The sequence below is a fragment of the Silurus meridionalis genome, chromosome 13 (assembly GCF_014805685.1).
Source record: "Silurus meridionalis isolate SWU-2019-XX chromosome 13, ASM1480568v1, whole genome shotgun sequence".
Taxonomy (NCBI): domain Eukaryota; kingdom Metazoa; phylum Chordata; class Actinopteri; order Siluriformes; family Siluridae; genus Silurus; species Silurus meridionalis.
The window spans coordinates 408685-432684 of NC_060896.1; the positions used below are offsets into that span (position 1 = coordinate 408685).

The following is a 24000-nucleotide window of genomic DNA, read 5'->3' on the forward strand; positions in this document are numbered from 1 at the left end:
TTTACACAATAATCCTGTACACACTACTCCTGTACACACTCCTGTACACACTCCTCCTGTACACACTCCTCCTGTACACACTCCTGTACACACTCCTCCTGTACACACCTCCTGTTCACACTCCTGTACACACTCCTGTTCACACTCCTGTACACACTCCTTCTGTACACACTCCTCCTGTTCACACTCCTCCTGTTCACACTCCTCCTGTTTACACTCCTGTACACACTCCTGTACACAGTCTTTTACATACTACTTCTGTACACACTCCCCATTACACACTCCTGTACACACTCTTCCTGTTCACACTCCTGTTCACACTCCTGTACACACTCTTTTACATACTACTCCTGTACACACTCCCCATTACACACTCCTGTACACACACTTCTACACACTCGTCCTGTTCACAATTCTCTAGTTGAATAGTTCCTGGTGAAACTGGATGTTTTTGCCTCACACACACACACACACACACACACACACACACACACACACACACACACACAGATGTGGTTTGTTTTGGGCATTTCATTGTAAATATGTATTGTAACGAGAAGCACATGGTACCAAACAAACCCAGCAGTGTATCTTTCAGTCACACACCCTGTTCTGGCACATCTGTATTAGATCGGGTCTGAACAGAGGGACGAGTCCAAACACATGACAGAACTCAAAAAGCAGCTTGGGGGAAAAAACCAAGCTGAAAAAAACATGATGAAGCCCTCAACATTGTCTCACTGTCTCACAGATTCACATGCAAGGACTCATCTGCACAAGCAGAACATCCTGCTCATGACAAAACACAAGTCCAGAATTTTATACAAATCGCTCTGTTTCAGAACTAATGTTCTGCTCAGCCTTCTCATCCTGACCTTCATTCTCTGGAATCATAGCTGATCATACAGAACTCTAAGACATTTTTCATTGACTCTAGACGGTACACTTTCAGCCCATTTACTCTCTGAAACTCAAAACAGTCAGGACACTTGTTTTCTTTAAATACAGAACTCTACAAATCTCATGTTTTCTGGATCTTATTCTATCAACTCTTGAACACCACATAATGAAAACATCTTCCTACATTAAATTGATCAGAGTTCAAGGTTTCCAGATCAGACACATGAACATGTGGATCTAAACAATTTCTACCTTCTTCAGGACGGATGTTATCAGAACTGACCCATGCTTATCAGGTCAGATGTTGAACACAAACCACAGATATCAGATACTATATACACTTTCCACAACCAGCACTATCTCCATAGTTAAAGTTTGCTAGGACACATGTCCTCTAGATCCATCTCTAGATTTTCAAACCTTCAGTTCACAAAAACACCTACTCTCCCAATCATGTTCTCTAGAATCCTGACTGCTTGAGTCAACAATCTTTTTAAGTTCTCCATATTATATCTTCAGAACTTTCCCAAATTAGAATCTACCTTCTCCACAGCCCACAAATGAATGTGATTCCAAAAGTTCCATTCTGTAGAACGTATGACTTCAGGAACCAACACTGTCTCCCCCATGTACAATGTTCTTTAGACCTGGTGTAGCAAAAAACTACATAGCATCACCATGGCAACAAGCTGCATCAGCATCCCCATGGCAACAAGCTGCATCAGCATCGCCATGGCAACAAGCTGCATCAGCATCATGGGCAACATGACAGAAAAGGAATAAAGGTTATATATTTGTGATGGAATGAGAGCGGTGTTGAGTCTTACCTCGTTCACACTGAGCTCCAGTAAATCCATACGTACACACACAGCGGTTCGGGGCAACACACCTTCCTCCATTCAAACATCCTGACTCACACACGGCTACACACACGCAAACACACACACACACACACACACACACACACACACACAAAGAATACAGCATTAGACTTAATTATTGGAGAATGAATAAAGTTATAAACTAAACCATATGCCATAGAGGTTACACTGTGTGTCAATTTAAAATGAAATGAAATCAAAGTTTTGTTTGTTGCCTGCAGAATGAATCTGCTATGAAATCCCCCCCCCCCCATCCAACTCTAAAGCACAAGTTTCCTTATAAAGAAAAGGGGTGGAGACGAGTAGCTCTGATCTCATCCATGAATATTCTAAAATTTCTAAATAAACATGAAATTAATTGAATTAAATGGTGATAATGATATTGATGATGATGGTGATGATGGTGGTGATGATGATGAAGGTTCTTACGCTGGCCGCAGTGAGCTCCAGTGTATCCTTTCTGACACAGACACTGATCTTCAGCACAAGTTCCACCATTTATACACCGAATATTACAGTTTTGAACTGCAACAGAGAAAATATATTATACACACACTTGCGTGCACACACACACACTCATATACATACACATGCACACACACTCATTTGCACACACACTTATATACATACACACACAGACACACACACACACACACACACACACACACACACTCACACACTCAAACACACACACGCACACACACACACACACACTCAAACACACACACACACACACACACACACACACACACACACACACACACACACACGCACACACACACACACACACGCACACACACGCACACACACACACACACACACACATGCACACGCACACACACTCAAACACACACACACACACACACACACACACACACACACACACACACACACACACACGCACACACACACACACACACACACACACACACACACACACACACGCACACACGCTCGTAGAGACTGAGTGTAATATGGGTGTTAAGGCCCAGGGATGAGGTTGTTATAAAACATCTGCAGGGATTTTTTCTCTGCACTTTGTGTCACACATACCGACATGATGACATTATGAGTTTATTTCTCAACACTTCAGTAAAAATTCTGTGGCTTTAATGATAGTAAAGATTTATAAATTCTTATTAACACTTTAACAAAGAGACGGCATGTTTCATTTCAGGGTGTAGGCTGTAGTGTGTAGAGTATAGGGTGTAGAGTGTAGAGTGTAATTTGTAGGATGTGGAGTGTAGTGTGTAGAGTGTAGAGTGTAATTTGTAGGATGTGGAGTGTAGTGTGTAGAGTGTAATTTGTAGGATGTGGAGTGTAGTGTGTAGAGTGTAGAGTGTAATTTGTAGGATGTGGAGTGTGGTGTGTAGAGTGTAGTGTAATTTGTAGGATGTGGGTGTAGTGTGTAGAGTGTAGAGTGTAATTTGTAGGATGTGGAGTGTAGAGTGTAGTGTAATTTGTGGATGTGGAGTGTAGTGTGTAGTGTAGTGTGTAATTGGTAGGATGTGGAGTATAGTGTGCAGTGTGTAGAGTGTGAGTGTAATTTGTAGGATGTGGAGTGTAGAGTGTAGTGTAGAGTGTAATTTGTAGGATGTAGAGTGTAATTTGTAGGATGTGAGTGTAGAGTGTAGTGTGTAGAGTGTAATTTGTAGGATGTGGAGTGTAGAGTGTAGAGTGTAGTGTGTAGAATGTAATTTGTAGGATGTGGAGTGTAGTTTGTTGTGTGTAGAGAGTAGTGTGTTGAGTGTAATTTGTAGGATGTGGGTGTGGTGTGTAGAGTGTAGTGTGAAATTTGTAGGATGTGGAGTGTAGTGTGTAGAGTGTAGTGTGTAATTTGTAGGATGTGGAGTGTAGTGTGTAGTGTAGAGTGTAATTTGTAGGATGTGGAGTGTGTGTAGAGTGTAGAGTGTAATTTGTAGGATGTGGCGTGTAGAGTGTAGTGTGTGAGTGTAATTTGTAGGATGTGGCGTGTAGAGTGTAGTGTGTGTAGAGTGTAATTTGTAGGATGTGGAGTGTAGAGTGTAGTGTGTAGAGTGTAATTTGTAGGATGTAGTGTGTAGAGTGTAGTGTGAGTGTAGAGTTTAATTTGTAGGATGTGGAGTGTAGTGTGTAGTGTGTGTAGAGTTTAATTTGTAGGATGTGGAGTGTAGTGTGTGTGTAGTGTAGAGTTTAATTTGTAGGATGTGGAGTGTGGTGTGTAGTGTGTAGAGTTTAATTTGTAGGATGTGGAGTGTGTGTGTAGTGTGTAGAGTGTAATTTGTGGGATGTGGAGTGTAGTGTGTAGAGTGTAGAGTGTAATTTGTAGGATGTGGAGTGTAGAGTGTAGTGTGTAGAGTGTAATTTGTAGGATGTGTAGTGTAGTGTAGAGTTTAATTTGTAGGATGTGGAGTGTAGTGTAGAGTGTAGTGTGTAGAGTGTAATTTGTAGGATGTGTAGTGTGTGTGTAGAGTGTAGAGTGTAATTTGTAGGATGTGGAGTGTAGTGTGTAATTTGTAGGATGTACAGTGTAGTGTGTAAAGTGTAGAGTGTAATTTGTAGGATGTGGAGTGTAGTGTGTAATTTGTAGGATGTACAGTGTAGTGTGTAAAGTGTAGAGTGTAATTTGTAGGATGTGGAGTGTAGAGTGTAGTGTGTTGGGTGTAATTTGTAGGATGTGGAGTGTAGTTTGTTGTGTGTAGAGAGTAGTGTGTTGGGTGTAATTTGTAGGATGTGGTGTAGTGTGTAGAGTGTAATTTGTAGGATGTGGAGTGTAGTGTGTGTAGTGTGTAGAGTTTAATTTGTAGGATGTGGAGTGTAGAGTGTAGTGTGTAGTGTGTAGGATGTGGAGTGTAGTGTGTAGTGTGTAGAGTTTAATTTGTAGGATGTGGAGTGTAGTGTGTAGAGTTTAATTTCTAGGCTGTGGAGTGTAGTGTGTAGTGTGTAGAGTGTAATTTGTAGGATGTGGAGTGTAGTGTGTAGAGTGTAGAGTGTAATTTGTAGGATGTGGAGTGTAGAGTGTAGTGTGTAGAGTGTAGTGTGTAGAGTGTGTAGTGTGTAGTGTGTAGAGTTTAATTTGTAGGATGTGGAGTGTAGTGTAGAGTGTAGTGTGTAGAGTGTAATTTGTAGGATGTGGGTGTAGTGTGTAGTGTGTAGAGTTTAATTTGTAGGATGTGGAGTGTAGTGTGTAGTGTGTAGAGTTTAATTTGTAGGATGTGAGTGTAGAGTGTGTAGTGTGTAGAGTGTAATTTGTAGGATGTGGAGTGTAGTGTGTAGAGTGTAGAGTGTAATTTGTAGGATGTGGAGTGTAGAGTGTAGTGTGTAGAGTGTAATTTGTAGAATGTGAAGTGTAGTGTGTAGAGTTTAATTTGTAGGATGTGGGTGTAGTGTGTAGTGTAGTGTGTAGAGTGTAATTTGTAGGATGTGGAGTGTAGTGTGTAGTGTAGTGTGTGTAGTGTAATTTGTAGGATGTGGAGTGTAGTGTGTGTAATTTGTAGGATGTACAGTGTAGTGTGTAAAGTGTAGAGTGTAATTTGTAGGATGTGGAGTGTAGAGTGTAGTGTGTTGAGTGTAATTTGTAGGATGTGGAGTGTAGAGTGTAGTGTGTTGGGTGTAATTTGTAGGATGTGGAGTGTAGTTTGTTGTGTGTAGAGAGTAGTGTGTTGGGTGTAATTTGTAGGATGTGTAGTGTAGTGTGTAGAGTGTAATTTGTAGGATGTGGAGTGTAGTGTGTGTAGTGTGTAGAGTGTAATTTGTAGGATGTGTAGTGTAGTGTGTAGAGTGTAATTTGTAGGATGTGGAGTGTAGTGTGTGTAGAGTGTAGAGTTTAATTGGTAGGATGTGGAGTGTAGTGTGTAGAGTGTAATCTGTAGGATGTGGAGTGTAGTGTGAGTGTAATTTGTAGGATGTGGAGTGTAGTGTGTGTGTGTAGAGTTTAATTTGTAGGATGTGGAGTGTAGTGTGTAGAGTTTAATTTCTAGGCTGTGGAGTGTAGTGTGTAGTGTGTAGAGTGTAATTTGTAGGATGTGGAGTGTAGTGTGTAGAGTGTAGAGTGTAATTTGTAGGATGTGGAGTGTAGAGTGTAGTGTGTAGAGTGTAATTTGTAGGATGTGGAGTGTGGTGTGTAGAGTTTAATTTGTAGGATGTGGAGTGTAGTGTGTAGTGTAGTGTGTAGAGTGTAATTTGTAGGATGTGGAGTGTAGTGTGTAGAGTGTAGAGTGTGTAGTGTGTGTGTGTGTAGTGTAGTGTGTTGTAGGATGTGGTGTAGTGTGTAGTGTGTAGAGTGTAATTTGTAGGATGTGGAGTGTAGAGTGTAGTGTGTTGAGTGTAATTTGTAGGATGTGGAGTGTAGAGTGTAGTGTGTTGGGTGTAATTTGTAGGATGTGGAGTGTAGTGTGTGTAGTGTGTGTAGTGTGTAGAGTTTAGAGTGTGATTTGTAGGATGTGTAGTGTAGTGTGTAGAGTGTAATTTGTAGGATGTGGAGTATAGTGTGTAGTGTGTGTAATTTGTAGGATGTGTAGTGTAGTGTGTAGAGTGTAATTTGTAGGATGTGGAGTGTAGTGTGTAGGTGTAGAGTGTAATTGGTAGGATGTGGAGTGTAGTGTGTAGAGTGTAATCTGTAGGATGTGGAGTGCAGTGTGTAGAGTGTAATTTGTAGGATGTGGGTGTAGTGTGTGTAGAGTGTAGAGTGTAATTTGTAGGATGTGGAGTATAGTGTGTAGTGTAGTGTGTGAGTGTAATTTGTAGGATGTGTAGTGTAGTGTGTAGAGTGTAATTTGTAGGATGTGGGTGTAGTGTGTGTGTAGAGTGTAGTGTGTGTAGTGTGTGTAGAGTGTAATTTGTAGGATGTGGAGTGTAGTGTGTAGAGTGTAGAGTTTAATTTGTAGGATGTGAGTGTAGTGTGTAGAGTGTAGAGTGTAATTTGTAGGATGTGGAGTGTAGTGTGTAGAGTGTAGTGTAGAGTGTAATCTGTAGGATGTGGAGTGTAGTGTGTAGAGTGTGTAGAGTGTAGTGTGTAGAATGTAATTTGTAGGATGTAGAGTGTAGTGTGTTGAGTGTAGAGTTTAATTTGTAGGATGTGGAGTGTAGTGTGTAGAGTGTAATTTGTAGGATGTGGAGTTTAGTGTGAAATTTGTAGGATGTAGAGTGTAGTGTGTTGAGTGTAGAGTTTAATTTGTAGGATGTGAGTGTAGTGTGTAGTGTGTAGTGTGTAATTTGTAGGATGTGGAGTGTAGTGTGTGTGTAGAGTGTAATTTGTAGGATGTAGAGTGTAGTGTGTAGAGTGTAGAGTGTAATTTGTAGGATGTGGAGTTTAGTGTGTAATTTGTAGGATGTAGAGTGTAGTGTGTTAAGTGTAGAGATTAATTTGTAGGATGTGGAGTGAAGTGTGTAGAGTGTAATTTGTAGGATGTGGAGTGTAGTGTGTAGTGTGTAGAGTTTAATTTGTAGGATGTGGAGTGTAGTGTGTAGTGTGTAGAATGTAATTTGTAGGATGTGGAGTGTGTGTGTAGAGTTTAGTGTGTAATTTGTAGGATGTAGAGTGTAGTGTGTAGAGTGTAGAGTGTAATTTGTAGGATGTGGAGTGTAGTGTAGAGTGTAGAGTGTAATTTGTAGGATGTGTGTAGTGTGTAGTGTGTAGAGTGTAGTGTGTAGAGTGTAATTTGTAGGATGTGGAGTGTAGTATGCAGTGTGTAGAGTTTAGAGTGTGATTTGTAGGATGTGGAGTGTAGAGTGTAGAGTGTAATTTGTAGGATGTGGAGTGTAGAGTGTAGTGTGTAGAGTGTAATTTGTTGGATGTGGAGTGTGTGTGTAGAGTGTGTAGTGTGTAGAATGTAATTTGTAGGATGTGGAGTGTAGTGTGTAATTTGTAGGATGTGGAGTGTGTAGTGTGTAGAGTGTAGAGTTTAATTTGTAGGATGTGGAGTGTAGTGTGTAGTGTGTGTAGTGTAGTGTGTTGAGTGTAATTTGTAGGATGTGGAGTGTAGTGTGTAGAGTGTAGTGTGTAATTTGTAGGATGTGGAGTGTAGTTTGTTGTGTGTAGAGAGTAGTGTGTTGAGTGTAATTTGTAGGATGTAGAGTGTAGTGTGTAGTGTGTAGAGTGTAATTTGTAGGATGTGTAGAGTGCAGTGTGTAGTGTGTAGAGTGTAATTTGTAGGATGTGGAGTGCAGTGTGTAGTGTAGTGTAGTAGTGTGTAGAGTGCAGTATGTAGTGTGTAGTGTGTAGTGTGTAGTGTGTAGGATGTAGTGTGTAGTGTGTAGGATGTAGTGTGTAGTGTAGAGTGTAGTGTGTAGAGTGTAGTGTAGTGTGTGGTGTGTAGAGTGTAGAGTGTAGTGTGTAGGATGTAGTGTGTAGAGTGTGTAGAGTGCAGTGTGTAGTGTGTAGTGTAGTGTAGAGTGTAGAGTGTAGTGTGTAGGATGTGTAGTGTAGTGTGTGTAGTGTGTAGTGTAGTGTGTGTAATTTGTAGGATGTGGAGTGTAGTGTGTAATTTGTAGGATGTGGAGTGCAGTGTGTAGTGTGTAGAGTGCAGTATGTAGTGTGTAGTGTGGAGTGTAGAGTGTAATCTGTAGGATGTGGAGTGTAGTGTGTAGAGTGCAGAGTGTAATTTGTTGGATGTGGAGTGTGGTGTGTAGTGTGTAGAGTGCAGTATGTAGTGTGTAGAGTGTAATTTGTAGGATGTGGAGTGTAGTGTGTAGAGTGTAGAGTGTAGTGTGTAGGATGTAGAGTGCAGTATGTAGTGTGTAGTGTGTAGAGTGTAATTTGTAGGATGTGGAGTGTGGTGTGTAGAGTGTAATGTAGGATGTAGAGTGCAGTGTGTAGTGTGTAGAGTGTAGAGTGTAATCTGTAGGATGTGGAGTGCAGTGTGTAGTGTGTAGAGAGTGTAGTGTAGTGTGTAGGATGTGTAGAGTGTAGTGTAGTGTGTAGTGTGTAGAGTGCAGTATGTAGTGTGTAGAGTGCAGTGTGTAGTGTGTAGAGTGTAATTTGTAGGATGTGGAGTGCAGTGTGTAGTGTGTAGAGTGTAATCTGTAGGATGTGGAGTGTAGTGTGTAGTGTGTAGGATGTGGAGTGAGTGTGTAGTGTAGTGTAGTGTGTAGGATGTAGAGTGTGTAGAGTGTAGAGTGTAGTGTAGTGTGTAGGATGTAGAGTGCAGTGTGTAGTGTGTAGGATGTGGAGTTTAGTGTGAAATTTGTAGGATGTAGTGTGTAGAGTGTAGTGTGTAGAGTTTAATTTGTAGGATGTGTAGAGTGTAGAGTTTAATTTGTAGGATGTGGAGTGTAGTGTGTAGTGTGTAGAGTGTAATTTGTTGGATGTGGAGTGTAGTGTGTAGTGTGTAGAGTTTAGTGTGTAATTTGTAGGATGTAGAGTGTAGTGTGTAGAGTGTAGAGTGTAGTGTAGTGTGTAGGATGTGGAGTGTAGTGTGTAGAGTGTAGAGTGTAATTTGTAGGATGTGAGTGTAGTGTGTAGAGTGTAGTGTGTAGAGTGTAATTTGTAGGATGTGGAGTGTAGTATGCAGTGTGTAGAGTTTAGAGTGTGATTTGTAGGATGTGGAGTGTAGAGTGTAGAGTGTAATTTGTAGGATGTGGAGTGTAGAGTGTAATTTGTAGGATGTGGGTGTAGAGTGTAGTGTGTAGAGTGTAATTTGTTGGATGTGGAGTGTAGAGTGTAGTGTGTAGAATGTAATTTGTAGGATGTGGAGTGTAGTGTGTAATTTGTAGGATGTGGAGTGTAGTGTGTAGAGTGTAGAGTTTAATTTGTAGGATGTGGAGTGTAGTTTGTTGTGTGTAGAGTAGTGTGTTGAGTGTAATTTGTAGGATGTGGAGTTTAGTGTGTAATTTGTAGGATGTGGAGTGTAGTGTGTAGTGTGTAGAGTGTAATTTGTGGGATGTGGAGTGTAGTGTGTAGAGTGTAGAGTGTTATTTGTAGGATGTGGAGTGTAGTGTGTAGTGTGTAGAGTGTTATTTGTAGGATGTGGAGTGTAGAGTGTAGTGTGTAGAGTTTAATTTGTAGGATGTGAGTGTAGTGTGTAGTGTGTAGAGTGTTATTTGTAGGATGTGGAGTGTAGAGTGTAGTGTGTAATTTGTAGGATGTGGTGTAGTGTGTGTAATTTGTAGGATGTAGTGTGTAGTGTGTTGAGTGTAGAGTTTAATTTGTAGGATGTTGAGTGTAGAGTGTAGTGTGTAGAGTGTAATTTGTAGGATGTGGAGTGTAGTGTGTAATTTGTAGGATGTAGTGTGTAGTGTGTTGAGTGTAGAGTTTAATTTGTAGGATGTAGAGTGTAGAGTGTAGTGTAATTTGTAGGATGTGGAGTGTAGTGTGTAGAGTGTAGTGTGTAATTTGTAGGATGTGGAGTGTAGTGTAGTGTAGAGTTTAGAGTGTGATTTGTAGGATGTGGAGTGTAGTGTGTAGTGTGTAGAGTGTAATTTGTAGGATGTGGAGTGTAGAGTGTAGAGTGTAATTTGTAGGATGTAGAGTGTAGAGTGTAATTTGTAGGATGTAGAGTGTAGTGTGTAGAGTGTAGAGTGTAATTTGTAGGATGTGGAGTGTAGTGTGTAGAGTGTAGAGTGTAATTTGTAGGATGTGGAGTGTAGTGTGTAGTGTGTAGAGTGTAGTGTGTAGAGTGTAATTTGTAGGATGTGGAGTATAGTGTGCAGTGTGTAGAGTGTAGAGTGTAATTTGTAGGATGTGGAGTGTAGAGTGTAGTGTGTAGAGTGTAATTTGTAGGATGTAGAGTAGAGTGTAATTTGTAGGATGTGGAGTGTAGAGTGTAGTGTGTAGAGTGTAATTTGTAGGATGTGGAGTGTAGAGTGTAGAGTGTAGTGTGTAGAATGTAATTTGTAGGATGTGGAGTGTAATTTGTAGTGTGTAGAGTAGTGTGTTGAGTGTAATTTGTAGGATGTGGGTGTAGTGTAGAGTGTAGTGTGAAATTTGTAGGATGTGGAGTGTAGTGTGTGTGAGTGTAGTGTGTAATTTGTAGGATGTGGAGTGTGTGTAGTGTGTAGAGTGTAATTTGTAGGATGTGGAGTGTAGTGTGTAGAGTGTAGAGTGTAATTTGTAGGATGTGGTGTGTAGAGTGTAGTGTGTAGAGTGTAATTTGTAGGATGTGGTGTGTAGAGTGTAGTGTGTAGAGTGTAATTTGTAGGATGTGGAGTGTAGAGTGTAGTGTGTAGAGTGTAATTTGTAGGATGTGGAGTGTAGTGTGTAGTGTGTAGAGTTTAATTTGTAGGATGTGGGTGTAGTGTGTAGTGTGTAGAGTTTAATTTGTAGGATGTGGAGTGTAGTGTGTAGTGTGTAGAGTTTAATTTGTAGGATGTGGAGTGTAGTGTAGTGTGTAGAGTTTAATTTGTAGGCTGTGGAGTGTAGAGTGTAGTGTGTAGAGTGTAATTTGTAGAATGTGAAGTGTAGTGTGTAGAGTTTAATTTGTAGGATGTGGAGTGTAGTGTGTAGAGTGTAGAGTGTAGAGTGTAATTTGTAGGATGTGGAGTGTAGTGTAGAGTGTAGTGTGTAGAGTGTAATTTGTAGGATGTGGAGTGTAGTGTGTAATTTGTAGGATGTACAGTGTAGTGTGTAAAGTGTAGAGTGTAATTTGTAGGATGTGGAGTGTAGAGTGTAGTGTGTTGAGTGTAATTTGTAGGATGTGGAGTGTAGAGTGTAGTGTGTTGGGTGTAATTTGTAGGATGTGGAGTGTAGTTTGTTGTGTGTAGAGAGTAGTGTGTTGGGTGTAATTTGTAGGATGTGGGTGTAGAGTGTAGTGTGTAGAGTGTAATTTGTAGAATGTGGAGTGTAGTGTAGAGTGTAGAGTTTAATTTGTAGGATGTGGAGTGTAGTGTGTAGAGTGTAGTGTGTAGAGTGTAGAGTTTAATTTGTAGAATGTGGAGTGTAGTGTGTAGAGTGTAATTTGTAGGATGTGGAGTGTAGAGTGTCATTTGTAGGATGTGGAGTGTAGTGTGTAGAGTGTAGAGTGTAATTTGTAGGATGTGGGTGTAGAGTGTAGTGTGTAGAGTGTAATTTGTAGAATGTGGAGTGTAGTGTGTAGAGTGTAGAGTTTAATTTGTAGGATGTGGAGTGTAGTGTGTAGAGTGTAGTGTGTAGAGTGTAGAGTTTAATTTGTAGGATGTGTGTAGTGTGTAGAGTGTAATTTGTAGGATGTGGAGTGTAGAGTGTCATTTGTAGGATGTGGAGTGTAGTGTGTAGAGTGTAGAGTGTAATTTGTAGGATGTGGAGTGCAGTGTGTAGAGTGTAGACTGTAATTTGTAGGATGTGGAGTGTAGTGTGTAGAGTGTAGTGTGTGTAGAGTGTAATTTGTAGGATGTGGAGTGTAGTGTGTAGAGTTTAGTGTGTAGAGTGTAATTTGTAGGATGTGGAGTGTAGAGTGTAATTTGTAGGATGGAGTGTAGTGTCTAGAGTGTAGAATGTAATTTGTAGGATGTAGTGTGTAGAGTTTAGTGTGTAGAGTGTAATTTGTAGGATGTGGAGTGTAGTGTGTAGAGTGTGTAGAGTGTAATTTGTAGGATGTGGAGTGTAGAGTGTAATTTGTAGGATGGAGTGTAGTGTCTAGAGTGTAGAATGTAATTTGTAGGATGTGGAGTGGTGTGTAGAGTGTAGTGTGTCATTTGTAGGATGTGGAGTGTAGTGTGTAGAGTGTAGAGTGTAATTTGTAGGATGTGGAGTGTAGTGTAGTGTAGAGTGTAATTTGTAGGATGTGGAGTGGAGTGTGTAGAGTGTAGAGTGTAATTTGTAGGATGTGGAGTGGAGTGTGTAGTGTGTAGTGTGTAGATGTAATTTGTAGGATGTGGAGTGTAGTGTGTAGAGTGTAGAGTGTAATTTGTAGGATGTGGAGTGTAGTGTGTAGATTGTAGACTGTAATTTGTAGGATGTGGAGTGTAGTGTGTAGAGTGTAATTTGTAGGATGTGGAGTGTGTAGAGTGTAGTGTGTAGGATGTGGAGTGGAGTGTGTAGAGTGTAATTTGTAGGATGTGGAGTGTAGAGTGTAATTTGTAGGATGTAGTGTGTAGAGTGTAGTGTGTGTGTAATTTGTAGGATGTGGAGTGTAAAGTGTAGAGTGTAATTTGTAGGATGTAGAGTGTAGTGTGTAGAGTGTAATTTGTAGGATGTAGAGTGTAGTGTGTAATTTGTAGGATGTAGAGTTTAGTGTGTAGAGTGTAGATTGTAATTTGTAGGATGTGGAGTGTATTGTGTAGAGTGTAATTTGTAGGATGTGGAGTGTAGAGTGTAGAGTGTAATTTGTAGGATGTGAGTGTGTAGAGTGTAATTTGTAGGATGTAGAGTGTAGTGTGTAGAGTGTAATTTGTAGGATGTGGAGTGTAGAGTGTAGAGTGTAATTTGTAGGATGAGGAGTGTAGTGTGTAGAGTGTAGAGTGTAATTTGTAGAATGTAGAGTGTAGAGTGTAGAGTGTAATTTGTAGGATGTGGAGTGTAGTGTGTTAAGTGTAGAGTGTAATTTGTAGAATGTAGAGTGTAGAGTGTAGAGTGTAATTTGTAGGATGTAGTGTAGTGTAGAGTGTAGTGTGTAATTTGAAGGATGAGGAGTGTAGTGTGTAGAGTGTAGAGTGTAATTTGTAGGATGTAGAGTGTAGTGTAGAGTGTAATTTGTAGGATGTAGTGTGTAGAGTGTAGTGTGTAGAGTTTAATTTGCAGGATGAGGAGTGTAGTGTGTAGAGTGTAGAGTGTAATTTGTAGGATGTAGAGTGTAGTGTGTAGATTGTAATTTGTAGGATGTGGAGTGTAGTGTGTTAAGTGTAGAGTTTAATTTGTAGAATGTGGAGTGTAGTGTGTAGAGTGTAATTTGTAGGATGTAGTGTGTAGAGTGTAGTGTGTAATTTGTAGGATGGGGAGTGTAGTGTGTAGAGTGTAGAGTGTAATTTGTAGGATGTAGAGTGTAGTGTGTAGATTGTAATTTGTAGGATGTGGTGTGTAGTGTGTTTTGTGTAATTTGTAGGATGTGGAGTGTAGTGTGTAGAGTGTAATTTGTAGGATGTGGAGTGTAGTGTGTAGAGTGTAGTGTGTAGTGTAATTTGTAGGATGTGGAGTGTAGAGTGTAATTTGTAGGATGTGGAGTGTAGTGTCTAGAGTGTAGAATGTAATTTGTAGGATGTGGAGTGTAGTGTGTAGAGTGTAATTTGTAGAATGTAGAGTGTAGTGTGTAGAGTGTAATTTGTAGGATGTAGTGTGTAGAGTGTAGTGTGTAATTTGCAGGATGAGGAGTGTAGTGTAGAGTGTAGAGTGTAATTTGTAGGATGTAGAGTGTAGTGTGTAGATTGTAATTTGTAAGATGTGGAGTGTAGTGTGTTAAGTGTAGAGTTTAATTTGTAGAATGTGGAGTGTAGTGTGTAGAGTGTAATTTGTAGGATGTAGTGTAGAGTGTAGTGTAATTTGTAGGATGGGGAGTGTAGTGTGTAGAGTGTAGAGTGTAATTTGTAGGATGTAGAGTGTAGTGTGTAGATTGTAATTTGTAGGATGTGGAGTGTAGTGTGTTTTGTGTAATTTGTAGGATGTGGAGTGTAGTGTGTAGAGTGTAATTTGTAGGATGTTGATTGTAGTGTGTAGAGTGTAATTTGTAGGTTGTGGAGTGTAGTGTAGAGTGTAGATTGTAATTTGTAGGATGTGGAGTGTAGAGTGTAGTGTAATTTGTAGGATGTGGAGTGTATTGTGTAGAGTGTAATTTGTAGGATGTAGAGTGTAGTGTGCAGGGTGTAGTGTGTAATGTGTAGAGTGTAATTTGTAGGATGTGGAGTGTAGTGTAGAGTGTAATTTGTAGGATGTGGAGTGTAGTGTAGAGTGTAATTTGTAGGATGTGTAGAGTGTAGTGCAGGGTGTAGTGTAGAGTGTAGTGTGTAATTTGTAGGATGTGGAGTGTATTGTGTAGAGTGTAATTGTAGGATGTAGAGTGTAGTGTGCAGGATGTAGTGTGTAGAGTGTGGAGTGTAATTGGTAGGATGTAGAGTGTAGTGTGTAGGGTGTAGGGTGTAGGGTGTAGCGTGTAGTCTGTAGGGTGTAGTGTGTAGGGTGTAGTGTGTAGTGTGTAGGGTGTAGTGTAGTGTGTAGTGTGTGTAGTGTAGTGTGTAGGGTGTAGGGTGTAGCGTGTAGTCTGTAGGGTGTAGTGTAGTGTGTAGGGTGTAGTGTGTAGTGTGTAGGGTGTAGTGTGTAGGGTGTAGTGTCTAGTGTGTAGGGTGTAGTGTCTAGTGTGTAGGGTGTAGTGTGTAGTGTAGTGTGTAGTGTCTAGTGTGTAGGTGTAGTGTCTAGTGTGTAGGGTGTAGGGTGTAGTGTGTACATTGCATTTGGATTGCACTCTGAACTCATTAGACCCCAGTGAATATGAGGTAATGGACAGGAAATTACATGATCCATTATGTAGGAATCAAATTCTACAGCAAATTAATTTTGTAAATAGAGCACACACACACACACACACACACACACACACACACACACACACACACACACACACACACCTGATTTGGAGCCACAGGATGAAGAGATCTGTCCATTTGGGCAGGTGCACATGTTTGGTCTGGAACAAAATCCATCACCACAGGAACTGCGGCAGATTGCTAATGAGAGAGAGAGAGAGAGAGAGAGAGAGAGAGAGAGAGAGAGAGAGAAATATAGTAAATATAGAAAGAAATATATATTGTTATATTTTATTTTATTTAGTTTTTTTATACTTTATACTTTATTTTTTGCTTCTTTTCTTTTTCCCCACCCTATTCCCCTTATGCCGGACCGTCGTATAAAGCATTTCACTGCGTGTCATACCCTGTATGTATGTGTATGTGATGAATAACATTTGATTTGATTTGATTTGATTTGATTTGATTTGATTAGAGAGAGAGAGAGGCCTTTATTTATATGCCACTATGTTAAAATTCCTCTTTAGTACCTAAACTATCCATAACATTTAGTGGTTGCATAGATAAATAAATAAATAAATAAATAAATAAATAAATAAATAAATAAATAAATAATAGACAATTACATCTATATTTAACTTTGTAAATAGGTCAAAGAAGAATGTAAAATCAATGAATAAATACCATTGTATGTACAGTAAATAATAAAACCTGCTTTTGCACAGATCAAAAAACTCACACTTGGATTAAATGAGGACACACACAATAAAATATCACAGATTTAAATCAGTTGATGATCCTGGTCCAGTGTGAACACGACATCATTCAGTGCCCAGGAGCCAAACAAAAACATCCAGATTGTGTGTAGTGTAAAATAGATGAATTCCAGCCTGAGCCTGCAGATATAGTGAGGAAAATAAGTATTTGAACACACTGCTATTTTGCAAGTTCTCCCACTTAGAAATCATGGAGGGTCTGAAATTGTCATCGAGGTGCATGTCCACTGTGAGAGACATAATCTAAAAAAAAAATCCAGAAATCACAATGTATGATTTTTAAACTATTTATTTGTATGATACAGCTGCAAATAAGTATTTGAACACCTGTCTATCAGCTAGAATTCTGACCCTCAAAGACCTGTTAGTCTGCCTTTAAAATGTCCACCTCCACTACATTTATTATCCTAAATTAGATGCACCTGTTTGAGGTCGTTAGCTGAATAAAGACACCTGTCCACCCCATACAATCAGTAAGAATCCAACTACTAACATGGCCAAGACCAAAGAGCTGTCCAAAGACACTAGAGACAAAATTGTACACCTCCACAAGGCTGGAAAGGGCTACGGGGAAACTGCCAAGCAGCTTGGTGAAAAAAGGTCCACTGTTGGAGCAATCATTAGAAAATGGAAGAAGCTAAACATGACTGTCAGTCTCCCTCGGACTGGGGCTCCATGCAAGATCTCACCTCGTGGGGTCTCAATAATCCTAAGGAAGGTTGCATCTCCTGCATAGCACATAGTCCACCTGTGTGCACCTTCCTCCACTCTTATACGTCACCCTATGATCCTCCTTCTTCTTAAAATAAGTATTCACCACTGCCATTACCATCCTTTTAGCAAAATCTACCACCATCTGCCCTTCCACATTCCTCTCCTTAAAACCATACCTACCCATCACCTCCTCATCACCTCTGTTCCCATCACCTACATGCCCATTAAAGTCTGCCCCAATCACCACTCATTCTTTCCTAGGTATACCATCTACCACTTCATCTAATTCACTCCAGAATCTTTCCTTCTCCTCCATCTCACAGCCAATTTGTGGAGCATAGGCACTGATGACATTTATCATCATCCCTTCAACTTCCACCGTCACGATTATCACCCTATCAGAAACTCTCTTCACCTCCACTACACACTTACTGTACTCTTCCTTCAGAATCCCCCCTACACCATTTCTCTTTCCATCCACACCATGATAAAACAGTTTAAACACCTCCAATGTTCCTGGCCTTACTCCCTTTCCACTTGGTCTCCTGAACACACAGCATATCTACCTTTCTCCTCTCCATCATATCAGCTACCTCTCTCACTTTACCCGTCATAGTACCAACATTTAAAGTACCAACCCGAACCTCTACTCTCCTACACTGCTCCTTTCCCTGCCGTCTCTGTAGACGTCTTCCTCCTCTCCTTCTCCTCCTTCGGCCAGCAGTAGCCCAATTTCCACCGGTACCCTGTCGGCTAATGATACCTGTGGCGGTCGTTGTTAACCCGGGCCTCGACCGATCCGGTATGAAATTCTCATTTGTGATCCGCATATTTGATTTGGCACATGTTTTACGCTGGATGCCCTTCCTAACGCAACCCTCCCCATTTACCCGGGCTTGGGACCGGCACTAAGAGTGCACTGGCTTGTGACTCCCTAATGGCTGGGTTTAGTTTATACTCTTATAAAAATGTAAATAAACCAAGATCCTTGATTTTGTCAGTCTTGAAACTAATCTGATTGTGTCATAATCAGCATTTTGTGTTATTCTGTTTTTTCTGCTCAGGTATGAGGCCATTTTCTCCTGCCAAAAAAATAAAATGAATTAGTTGACACATAAACCTGTTTCTCCTGACGTACTTAACCCCGAGAATAAAACACTGAAGAGTAAAATTCACACCAAAGGAACTTAAAATCAAATCAAATTTGCCCAAACAGTGACTGTAACCTGAAGCTGTGTGAAAAAGCGTGAAAAACAGTTCTGTAAAACATCAGGGTTTAAAATAAAAGAGTTCACAGAGATGATGCAGTGTAAAATCCTCCACTGGAGCTCAGCAGCTTTTTTGGTTAACGGTGGTTTGTACAGTGTCTCCACTCTGGTTTAATATCATTTCTCCACTGGGGGCCCACCCTCCCACTCAGTTTATTCTTATTTAAAACTTTAACACAGGCCCTGTACAGCAGCTTCCCCGTCAGGGACCGCAGTCCAGTACGTGCTACAAGGAGATCCTACACGAGATCCCCTGATTCTGTTCGCACAGCATGCATAAATCTTTTCTGTCCATTCTTTTGTTCTAAACTGAAGAAGAATTTAGAAGGAGCATCCATCTCAGCTATGCTTTTGAAGCGTGAGCGGACCAGCGCCCCCTGTGCTGTAGTGTCCAGCAGGTTGTTTATTTTGGCTTTTTCATTTTTGAGGGCATCAATATGCCCTCAATTTCCTGCGGCCTCCAAACGCTGGAGTTCCACTGTCTCTATCTCCAGGGCTTTCAGAGATCTGGCAATGTCTCTTGTGACATTGAGAGTGTACTGTTGACAGAAAATTTTTATTTGTGCTTTTGTAACATCCCACCACTGCTGTAGGGAGTTAAAAGCTCCTTCTCACGTTTAAAACAATTTAGCAAATGAGCTTCTTCTAAAAGTGCGGTGTTAAAATGCCAGTAGCTGCTCTTAGGTTTTATATTCTTTTTACTGCTGGTGCACTGAACCATATAGTGGTCTGAGATGCCTACTGGAAAAATAAAACATTTTGTAAAAAAAAGTCAGCTGATGCTTAAAACCATAAAATGGATCTAATCTCTCCAGGGAGAGCGTGTTGTCTATGGAGTGGGTCCACGTGTACTGTCTCTGTTTCTTATTTGAATTTCTCCATATGTCACAGAGATCATGAGTCTCTACCAACTCCCACAGATGCTTACGAGAAGCTACATGAGGTTCTGCATGATTTCTGTCTATATTTTCTGCTGTACAATTAAAATCACCTCCCAAAACTAAAAACTCTGCAGTGCTGCAGATTAAAATAACATTGTTGAGTTTGTGTAAAAACTTCATTCTCTCCACTGCACTGGTGGGAGCGTCCACACAGATAAACACTAAAACCTCATTCTCATAAAAACATTTACTTTTAAAAGCCTCCCATTTAAAATTTCTTCCACCGTGTAAGAAACAGGAATAAAATTACGAGTAATAAGCAGGGCAACACCACCACTAAGTTCAAATCACCAACCCATCAGACTCCTTCACCCAATCAGCAGCAGAACTGCTGTGTCTCCTGCAGCATAACATCAACATGTTTCTACTTAATGAGCTCATAAAGCTTTTCTCTCTTTCCATATTCCCTCGCTCCATTTATATTAAAACTTGCAACTTGAATCTCGTTCATTAACATTAAATGAAAGTAAAACAAACAAACAAACGCTAAAAAACTCAAAGGAAAACACACCACACACTTTATCAGTCTTCATCAGATTTCTCCTTATTGACCTTCATTATCAGTTTCCTTAATCTAAAAATTTCTTGATCAGTAAAAGCACCTTCTTGTCTAAAGTGTTTTATATCATGAATAAACTTTCCAGTCTCTCCCACCGATACATTCTTCTGCCACTTGGTGGTTCTTAAAAACTCTCATGTCTTCAGCGCTACAAAACACGTTTTACGGTTCCTCCTGTGAGTCTAGATTAAAAACTGAATCAGACGTCTTCACTGTTCAATTCAGGTTCCTCCACCTTCATATCCTAATTTGCATGCTTTTTTCCTTGTCCTTTACCTCTTTTTTTTTTTTTTTTTTTGGTCGGTACTTTAAACAGGGAATTGTCTTCCATCTGCACGTCTCCCCTGTCCCCTTGCACTGGTGTAGTGACCAGTGTCTTCTGGGGACAGCTCTGCACCCCTGTGCCTACCTGCTGCTCCAGCACTGCTCCAGAGTCCACGTTTCACATGGTTTTTCCCGGACCGGTTCGGCCGAGCAGGGCTTTTCTGGGGTGGGTCTGTCACTAGTGGAGCTCTGGCCTGCAGTCTGAGCTCGGGGCTCTCACTCCCTAGCCCCTGGTGCAGCAGCAGTTATGGGATTTCAGCAGCAGGCCGAGCTGGCAGGCGCAAAGAAGATGCCCAAACTGACCACATTTATTTTCTTCATCAGTGAAAACAATAATGTTGTTGTTAGAAGCCCTATCAATCCTGAACTTAAAAAAGACTTTTAGTTCATCCAGAGTTTCAATTAAAACCATAAAAACCATCCTCCTGAAAGACACCAAGCGCTTAACTATTCAATTTAATTCAATTCATTTTTATTTGTATTGAACATTTCCTCAAAGCAGCTTCACACAGATAATGTGGTGATCAAGAGAACCAGTGTGGAGTTAAGGGGGATTTTTTTCATGAAGGAGACGGGTCACCTGTACAGAGACAGATCTTTAACTATTACCTCATCCCTGATAAAAGGAGGAACATTGGACAACATGACCATTTTAGCAGGAGCAGGAGAACTGAGAGAGAAACCAGTACACACTCATTACTAACAACAATCCCTTTTAGAATCAGTTTGGTCACTTTATTGAGATCATAAAAAAAGAAAAAACACAATCACACTGTCCCAACCACACACACGCACGCACACGCACACACACACACACACACACACGCACGCACACGCACACACACACACACACACCATGTCCCAACCACTAACACACACTCCTTACACTCTCTCTCACACACACCACACACACACACACACACACACACACACACACACCGTGTCCCAACCACTAACACACACTCCTTTACACTCTCTCACACACACACACACCATGTCCCAACCACTAACACACACTCCTTTACACTCTCTCACACACACACACACACCACACACACACCACACACACACACACACACACACACACACACACACACCATGTCCCAACCACACACACACACGCACACACACACACACACCTGCACACCATGTCTCAACCAAGAACACACACTCCTCTACTCTCACACACACACACACACACACACACACACACACGTGTCCCAACCACTAACACACACTCCTCTCACACACACACACACACACACTCCTCTCACACACACACACGTGTCCCAACCACTAACACACACTCCTCTCACCACACACACACACACACACTCCTCTCACCACACACACACACACACACACACACACACACACACACACACACACACACCCCACCTGTACACCATGTCCCAACCACTTACACACAATCCTCTACTACTACCCACACACCGTGTTCCAACCACTAAAACACACTCCCTGCATTCACACACACACACACCGCTTGCACTCCATGTTCCAACCACTTACACACACTTCTCTACACACACACACTACCTGCACACCGTGTCCTAACTGCTAAGAAACACATTGAGAGAGAGAGAGAGAGAGAGAGAGAGAGAGAGAGAGAGAGAGAGGAGAGAGAGAGAGAGAGAGAGAGAGAGAGAGAGAGAGAGAGAGAGAGAGAGAGAGAGAGAGGAGAGAGAGAGAGAGAGAGAGAGAGAGAGAGAGAGAGAGAGAGGCTTTTACTTTTACACTCCTTTATTTAACATAAGACTCAGCACAAGTCACGTTATGTCCTGGATGGTATCAGGTACTAGGACATAAAAGTTAAATAAATAGATAAATAGTCAAATATAATAAATAAATAAATAAATAAATATAAATATATATATATATATCTTTTAAGAAACCAAGAGCATCTCCACAACACCACACAGCCTCAAACATCTTCAGATCCCCCATACTCTTGTAGAAGTTAAAATCAACAACAATCCTGGATTTTGTGAATCTGGAGAAGATTGTAGCGGCATCACAGTCAGTGTTTTGAACTATTTTGTTTTTTCTGCTCAGGTATATTGCCATTTTAGCTTGACCAAAAATAAAATTAATCAACTGACACATAAACCTGTTTCTCCTGCTGTACTTAAAACCCAGAATAAAACACTGAAGATTAAAAGTCACATTCAAGGAACTAAAAATACCTTTTAAAAACTTGGGCATTCAGTAAAAGCATGAAAACTCTGTGAACAGAATGGACAGTCTTGTAAAACATTGGGGTTTAAAACAGAAATAAAAGAGTTCACAGAAATAATGCAGTGTAAAATCCTCCACTGGAGGTCAGCAGCTTTTTTCGGTAATGGTGGTTTGTACTGTGCCCTCCACTCTGGCTTAATATCATTGGTAAAACCAAAAAAATTCCTCCACTGGGTGTCCACCCTCCCACTCAGTTTTTTATTGTTTAAAACTTTAACACAGGCCCTGTAGAGCAGCTTCCCCGTCACTGTTCCAAAGTTCATCTCCCCTTCACCCCTGCACTCCAGAAGGGGGCCACCACATCCGTCGAGGTCCGTAGCGATGTCCAGCTGAGGAAAGGGTTCCTCCTCTGCAGGACCGATCTCGCAGATTTTATAGTCCTTCAGCTGAGCACGCTCCTCTGCTGTTAACGTAGACCTCCATCGATGCAGGAGCTGGTTAGCGATGCGCAGGGACCGTAGTCCTATACGTGCAGCCAGGTCTTCCCCTCGTGACCGGTCTGTCCCTGCAATGTTCACCAGCTCCCAGAGTGTGACGATCCAGCCGACTCCCATTGACCAGGGGCTCCTCCAGCAGCCAGTGTAGTGTTCCGCAGACCTTTATACTTTTTCAAAAAAAAGTCCATATTTTTAAAAGTCCGCAGTAAAAGAGTGGTAATCCAGTAACATTCAGTGTGTCTGTGTCCGTTAAAAACAAAGTGCTGTCCAGCCCCAGTCCTTCTGCCATGTGCAAAAGTCCACTGGCTGCTGTCCTCCACACCAGGATCCTGGGCCCGGTTAAGAGTCTCTGGATAAACTGGAGGCGAAAAGCCGTTGTCCTGCTGGCGAGATGGACCAGCCCTTGCCCCCTTCCTCCTTGGGCAGATGGAGGACGCTCTGCGAAATCCAGTGCAGACCATCCCAGAAGAAGTCAACAAGCAGGGCCTGGATGTTCGCTAGCAGGTTTGGCGGTGGATCCACACACGCCAGCTTGTGCCACAGAAATGACGCTGCCAGGTTGTTTATCACCAGCGTTCGCCCCTCTGTAGGACATCTTTGGAACCAGCCGCTTCCACCTGCTCAGTCTGCCCTTGATGTGCTCTACAGTGCCTTCCCAGTTTTTATTTAAAAACTCCTCACTCCCCAGGTAGACACCCAAGTACTTAAAACCTCCTTTTTTCCACACCAAACTTTCTGGGAGTGTCGGCTCCCTACCTCCCCACTCCCCAACTAAAACTGCTTCACTTTTTCCCCAGTTTACTTTTGCTGATGATAAAAATTCAAATCTTCCTAAAACTTCAGTTAAAACATATGTTGACAGGTAAAGCGAAGCATTGGCATGTGAAATATTAAAACCAGATAGAGAACTCCTTAGGTTGATTAAAAGAGGTTCGATTGCAAGAGTGTACAGCATTCCTGACAGCCCTGCCTGATCCCTCTGTACACTCTAAAAGGAGCACATAAACCACCATTAACCTTCAGTACACTCTCAACTTCACTGTACAGCACCCTGATCATGGCTATGAAACCGAGGTTGAACCCAAAGCTTTCCAGCACCTTCCACAAGTATTCATGCTCAACCCGGTCAAAAGCCTTTTCCTGATCTAGATCCAATAGCCTGGAGACGTCCAAAATGTCACAAATTAAGTAAATGTTATCAAATATCGACCTGCCAGGCACACAGTACGTCTGGTTATGGTGAATGATCTGCTCCATCACCTTCGTCAGTCTCGAAGCTAATGCTTTTGACAGCAGCTTGCAGTCAGTGCACAGTAGCGACACCGTCAGGTCTCCCTTTTTTGGCAACAGGTTCAAGACGGCCCTTCTGCAGCTTGACGGGAGCTGACCACCTCTCACTCTCTCCCTCAGAACCTCCAGCACGTTCTGCCCTATTACTTCCCAGAATGCCTTTAAGAACTCGACAGGAAGACCAGCTCCCTGTCCAACTCTCTGGCCACTGACTCTGTGAGCTTAGGCAGATCTTTAAGGAAGCTCTCTTCCACCTCCTGTGCCCCTGACCTCTCGCTGCTATACAGCTTTGAATAGAAGCTGACTGTCT

The 24000-nt window shown here is 41.4% G+C and overlaps 1 protein-coding gene across 1 annotated transcript in view; it reads right to left on the minus strand.

The window, feature by feature from the left end:
- fbn1 (fibrillin 1) overlaps nt 1-24000 on the minus strand; it is a 116574-nt gene that overhangs the window by 82251 nt on the left and 10323 nt on the right. The window contains exons 4-6 of the mRNA XM_046864307.1: nt 15228-15326; nt 2211-2306; nt 1728-1823 (exon numbers count right to left, since the gene is read on the minus strand). Of these exons, the coding sequence (XP_046720263.1) occupies nt 1728-1823; nt 2211-2306; nt 15228-15326 (291 nt within the window). The remainder of the gene's footprint in view (nt 1-1727; nt 1824-2210; nt 2307-15227; nt 15327-24000) is intronic.